Source organism: Lagopus leucura, unplaced genomic scaffold (genome assembly GCF_019238085.1).
Source record: "Lagopus leucura isolate 7727_CA_CO unplaced genomic scaffold, USGS_WTPT01 Super-Scaffold_100001, whole genome shotgun sequence".
Classification (NCBI taxonomy): Eukaryota; Metazoa; Chordata; class Aves; order Galliformes; family Phasianidae; genus Lagopus; species Lagopus leucura.
In genome coordinates, this window is record NW_024962262.1 from 55110298 (window position 1) to 55116870 (window position 6573).

The 6573-nt window shown below is 41.8% G+C and overlaps 1 protein-coding gene across 1 annotated transcript; it reads left to right on the plus strand.

Annotated features, from left to right (window-relative positions):
• The first annotated feature begins 296 nt into the window (after window positions 1-296).
• CLDN34 (claudin 34) lies at window positions 297-5428 on the plus strand. Its single transcript, XM_042866511.1, has 2 exons — window positions 297-358; window positions 4744-5428. Exons 1-2 carry the CDS (start codon window positions 297-299, stop codon window positions 5426-5428), a joined length of 747 nt encoding a protein of 248 aa, XP_042722445.1.
• The last annotated feature ends 1145 nt before the right edge of the window (window positions 5429-6573 follow it).

Below are 6573 nucleotides of genomic sequence, written 5' to 3' on the forward strand. Positions count from 1 at the left end.
CTTCCTCGTTCACCTGCAGGGTTTTAATTTATTTATTTTTTTTTCAGAACCTTAAGACAGAACCTTTAGAAAGCAGATTTGAAACCCAGCTGATGCATACACACCACTGAAGGTAATTAAAAATGGAAAAATGGTTTACATAGGGCCCTAGTATTAGGTCCAGAAGTGAAATGTGTTTCACAGCTCTGAGAATTGTTAACACAGCCACTGCCCTCTGTCAGTATTACTGGTAAGTGGAAGTAGAAGTGTTGACAAAATGTGAAATGCAGCTCCATTTTTCCTGCAAACATCAAGCGATGGAACCAAGAAAAGATCTTTATCTCTCAGATGGTAGCATTTCATTTTATTCTTTTCAAAGGTAAGCTTGAAGCACTGGTGACCCCCCCAAATCACCATGTTGCCATGTGGTAGTTGAGAGAGCGGTTTGCTTCCATTTTTTCTCCTAGAAGAAAGCCTGTGGCTGCAGGAAAGTCACCACAGCTCCAGGCATCCTCATCTGTTCCTTGTAAGAAGGAGGGGTAGGCCATATGTCATCATGTCCCTGAAATACATTAGCAATAGCTCCACAAACTTCTTGAACAGCTGCCTACTGTGCACTGATTGATATAAAGGAAAATCCACAGTAAAACAGAAAGGATCCTTCAAGATTTTATGTTCAGATTAACTCACTTAACATGTACCACATTTCATTAACCTCTGTCTTTGTGCAAATTTCCCTTGAACACAATCAAGTTTCCATTTTAATTTTAATAGAGTGGGGCATTTGGTTAAAAATGTATCCACGAAGGAAATCCCTTCCAAACAAAAAAAGATGTAGTTAAGATTGCAAGTGATAACAGGGGACTGTGAGGGGGGGAGCCAACTATATCCTGGACTGCATTAAAACAGTGGTGACCAGCAGGGAGAGGGAGGTGATTGTCCCCCCTCTACTCAACTCTTGTGAGGCCCCATCTGGAGTACTGCATCCACACCTGGGACCCCCTGTACAGGAAGGATGTGGAGCTCTTGGAGTGTGTCCAGAGGAGGGCCACTAAGATGATCAGAGGGCTGGAGCACCTCTCCTATGAGGAAAGGTTGTGGGAACTGGGCTTGTGTAGCTTGGAGAAGAGAAGGCACCTGGGAGACCTCATTGTAGCCTTCCAGTATTTGATGGGACTGTAAAAGCAAGAGGGTTTACAGGAGCTGATAGTGATAGGACAAGGGGGAATGATTTTAAACTGAGACAGGGAAGGTTTACGTTAGATATTAGGAAGTTTTTCACTCAGAGGGTGGTGACACACTGGAACAGGTTGCCCAGAGAGGTTGTGGATGCTTCATCCCTAGAGGCATTCAAGGCCAGGCTGGATGTGGCTCTGGGCAGCCTGGTCTGATGGTTGGCGACCCTGCACATAGCAGCCATTCTATGATTCTATGAGCCTGTGGAAGCTGCTCTCCTTTTTTGGCTGTTGTGTCCAGAGTTTGAAAAGTAATGTCTCTAGAAGTGCTGCAGGTATTTGGAATGATACTGTTGATGTGGCATTAAAGGCGGAATTGTAGCCCACTCTTGACACACTCCTCTTGCTTCTTTGGGGGAAAACATTTTGGGTCAGGCCTTGTGTCTCCAGGCACACACACCACGTGAGCTGAGCTGCCTCCTCCTGCCCCATCGGCTTTGTAGCTGACCTTCTATGAGGTATCTGGCATGTAACCTCTGATTGCTGAAATCTGCAGCTTTGAGGGAACTTCCTAGTCAAGAATTTCCCACCAGGAAAGCAGCTAATGGCTCAGAAGACCTCTTGTAGCTGAGTGAGTATGAGTTCATTTGCCTTAGGAGATTTCCTGTAGTCATCACATTACATCATTGTGTTATTCAGATCATACAGGTAATCTTACTATGCTAATTAAATTAACCCCAGATATTTCTCTCCTTACTGAAGCACAAAATCAGTCAGTAGATGATGCCATTGCTGTCCATGCTAGCGCAGGCTGCCCAGTGATTTGTGCTTTGAACTTTCCACTATAGCTGTAAGCACACAGAGGCTGGACATTGAAGTTTTCATCTCACAGGTCAAGAAAGGACATTTGCACAAGGACCAAGAAGTGTAACTAAAAATCTGTTTAATGAGAATATCAGGTTAGCAGCAGGTTCTCCCATCCCAAAGGAGGTGGGAATGCCCTCTGCAGATCGCTCCTGGCTTTACAGGGACCTGGGAGTGAAATGTCTGCTTTGCCCATGCTCCGTGTCTTCAGAAATGCCACAAAGGCCCTAGGAACAGGGTTTGCTGGGTGTGAGTGGCTTTCCCTAATGCTCTTTCCTGAGGGACCTGCAGCTCCTCTGAGAGAGGCTCGATGCATCCCAGAGGAATGTGCTGGATGGGTAAATGCCGTGTGCCAGACCTGCAGGCAAAGCGCTGAGTGATCCGACAAACATAAAATATTAAATCTGTATTGAAAGATAAGCTTGGAAATGCCTTCTAAGGCAGTGCACAGGCTCCTGATTTATGTGAGATATTTGATACTAAATACGGTCTTATCCAAAGACTGCCCTTAAATCAATCCTTCTGGCGAGTGATGTGTATCCATTCCAATTTGAAGATAGCAGCAAAACCTACAGAATTTATGTTTAAATTCTCAACAATAGAGGCAGGAAACAGAAAACAGATCACTGTTTCGATTCTGATATGTTTTTGTAAGGCAAGTAACTTCCTTGCCAATCTCAACATTTCATTCATTATATTCTTCCCAAGTCCCAATATGAGTAGTCATAAGTACAGGCTTCTATTCATTTTTTCAAAACAGCTAAATACAATAATTGTAATTTAGCTTCACCACTCATCTCCAAAGTACTTCTTTTCCATCCAGATTTTTCTCTAAAAGTCAGCACTACTACGTTAGATAGATGAGATCCAGTGAGCAGGTAGCGAAAGGAGCCAAAAAATGAACCATTTCCCATATATGATGCCATGATAAGTAATGTCATGTGTTTCCAAACATTTGTACCTCACCTAAGCATGAGACTTCCAACTTTGTTATCTGATTAATTCCCATTGTTTTTAGAATTTTTGTGTAAGCACTGGATTCTTTCATCCTAAGTGTTTTCTTGTTCTGTATTTTTGCTGAATCTCACAGGGAAAAAGAAATAAGAACTTTTCCTATTTTTCAGTTTTAAAATTTAATTCTTGATATACTTAAATACACCATTTAAGTGATGTATCATGTAGAGCACTCAGCAGTGGATACAATTATCTAATTTAATTCTGTGAGAAGGTGGACAAATTCAACCCATAAAGATACACTTTGACACCATACACCTAACAGCTCTCAGTGACAGTGAGCAGCTGTTAGGTGCCACTGAGCACTGCCTGTCTTTTATGAGCTTGATATCAATCAGTTGACTAAATGGCTGTTAATAGTGCTTAGGAACAGTGTTACAGAAATACGGGCTCTGTGTATTTTAATATGATTCAGATTTGGCCTGTGTTCAACTGATTCAAGCAAAAGTAGAAGGAAATAAACACAAAAATATTTTGATTGCTCTTTTTTTTTTTTTTTTTTTTTTTTTTTTTTGTCTAAGAAAGATCAACTGACGCTTACAGAAACAATTTTAGTGTTTCTGTAAGCTATTTTAATGTGGAAATGTGTCAGAAAAAAAAAAAGCCATTTCTAACTTCATGTGTTGGCAACAATACTGTATGGCTATTAATAGCTGTCATTGTTTGCATATATATATATATAATAATTCTGCAAATAAAATATCAGATTAAGAAAGCATTTATAAATTGGTGTTGTTTTAAGTCGATACAAATACAAGAGAATATTCTGGAGCAACTTTCTCCATGCCAGAAAGGATTAAATGTACATTTGTAATAATCATAGAATCATAGAACAGTTTGATTTTAGGAAGAAATTCTATACTGTGAGGGTGGTGGGACATTGGAACAGCTTGCCTGAGAGGTTGTGGATGCCCCCTCCTTGGAAGCATTCAGGGTGAAGATGGATGGGGCTTTGAGCAACCTGGTCTAGTGGGAGGTGCCTCTGCCTGCAGCAGGGAGTTGGAACTAGGCGATCTTAAAGGGCCCTTCCAACCCAAACCATTCTATGATTCTATTATTCTGTCTTGAGCGCAATGGAAACAGGAGAAAAGGTGTTTCAGATTATTTATGGAATATGAGGATCTCTACAACTTTCAGGTATATACAGTGAATTCAAAGCCAGATCTTCCCTGCTGATGAGTCATTCCTGTAGTTATTCAGAAAGCTGTATGAAAGAGGTGGGAAATTTTAGATATTTTTCATTAAAAAATGCACCCTCAGTTCACACTCAGACTACAAAGTCAGCAAACAAAGACAAAACTTTTTGCTAGGTGAAATAGCCAGAGATTTTTCACCACAGTTTTAGGATGATTGGACAAGAGAAGCCAGGTACCCCCAGGGGTACTGATTGTATGCAGTGCATCTGAGGGCCTGTGGAACATAGCAGTTAAATAGAGGGAGAAAATAACTTAGAAAATGATGTGAATTTTCCTTTTGTGGGTGTAAAATAGAGATTGTGAGGGGTGCTATACAGAGACCCTTTCTTCTCCTTCTGATGCAATGAGAAATACAGAATTAATGCTTAAGTGTTATTTGTCTAGCCTGAGCTTAGCATTTCAGTAGAGTTAGGGAGGGGTGACTGCCAGCCTCCTCCACCCATGCACTCTTTTGCCTTTCACTGACGGGTGCACCTGGTCACACTGTCTTGGTTCTATGCTGTGTTTCGTTCCAGCACTCACCTCTGGCTGCATGGCAGGGCCCATGGCAGAGAAGGCCCCCACATGATGAGCTCCCTGATTGACACCTCTTACCTCCAGCTGGCTTCCTTTGCACTGGGGACAGTAGGCTGGATTCTGTGCACCATTGCCATGGGACTTGTGGAGTGGAGGGTGTGGCACGTAGACAACACCACCATCATCTCCTCTGGCATCGCCTGGGTGGGGATTTGGAAAGTCTGCTTCATCAGTTATATTCACGTCTCACCTGGCTATGAAGAGCAGTTCTGCCATAAATTCAGTGGTTATGACTCCTCCATCCCTGGCGAAATCTATGCTGCTCAGGGTCTCCTGGTGATCGCCATGGTCATGGGATTGCTGGGACTGACCGCCACAATATGTGCTCTGAGGAATATTTATATGGGAATCAGTCATAAAACTGCCATTATCCGTTTCTTCCTGGTGGGTGGCTTCTTCTACGTGTTTGCTGGTCTGTGCGTCCTGATTCCAGTGAGCTATAACTTCTACTCTGTAACGCAGAACCAGAGCATCGCCTTCCCTCCCTCCTACCTCATGCCCTCCAGTCCCGTGGCACAGGAAGCTGGTGCTGCCATTCCCATTGGGATTATAGCTGCCATCCTGCTGCTGCTGAGCGGGATCTTTTCTCTCTCCTACAGATTCCCTGCAACCACAAACACATGAAATCCTGATGGGATGAATTGCTCCATATATTTTCAGAGTATGGTCAAAATATAAGGATGGCAGCAGAAGTGGTTCTTCAAATAAGAAACTACAGCATTTCAGTCCACAGTAGCCAGCATATGTTGTTATAAGACTGAATTATCATCTTGATTGCCATGTGGGACCAGAAGTTTGTCTTTGAGATCATTGCTGTTGAGCAGCAATGCTAATTATTAAGATTTATCAGTTGTCCTCCTTATATATACATATACAAAGTCTATGGATTAACTTATTTTTTGTGCCAGATGCTTACTGTGTTCGAAGTGCTGCCTCTGATTTAATTGTCCTGTTAGAAATACGTGGAATGACATGTGAAATACATGGAATGACACGTGAAACATGAACTTGTTTCTTTCTTAGTACTAAAATATTTTGCCCATTGTTAAACAATATCTGTAGCAAAGTATATTTTGTGGCAAGTTAAGACTTTTGATACAAACAAAATAAGCGTCATCGTGATTGTGTCAAGTGAGTGTTTCCTGAATTGTCTTACAAACATACCTAGCCAATTTCTCCTCTTGCTCCAGGGCACATAAAGAGCTGTTTCTTTATGCTTCTGTTTTTCTTTCAAGCCATTTGCATCTTGTGTTGCAACACGTCTGCCTGTAGGCAAGGTGTGCTCTTAGTTCCTCACCTGTGCAGAGCCAAAAAGTCTGCAAGGGTACATTTCTTCATCAGATGCTTCCCTGAATCCAAAGGTATTGCAAAAGATGGAAACAGTGTCTACAAGTTACTGCAAAACTGCTGCCAAAATCAGTGTTCTTAGTAACTGGGAATATTCAGTAGAACTTTATAAGTGTGATTCATCTAACCTGACCCAGACATCTGTACCTAAACCAGTCGCTTTAGTCTTTGTTTATAGTCAGCGCAAAGAGAAAGACAGTCTAGACAGAAAAAGACATCTGTCTAAAATAGATGTCTAGAGGAGCTGGAAGATGACATGCTCCCAGAAAATCTCTCTTTCTCTTAATTCATTGTAATGACTAATAACTATGTTGCTAACAGGGGAGTACACAATCCAACTTTACCTAAATCAGATAAAATCAGGTGAAAAGAATTTGCCATCTAAGTGACATTTCCTGTGCCAGTGACACTGAAAAACAAGA

Bases quoted from the DNA above. Each gene is read 5' to 3' on its own strand.
- CLDN34 (XM_042866511.1), top strand. From the start codon at position 297: ATGGAACCAAGAAAAGATCTTTATCTCTCAGATGGTAGCATTTCATTT. The intron at 359-4,743 runs GTAAGCTTGAAG...GTTTCGTTCCAG, and splicing joins TCATTTTATTCTTTTCAAAG to CACTCACCTCTGGCTGCATG.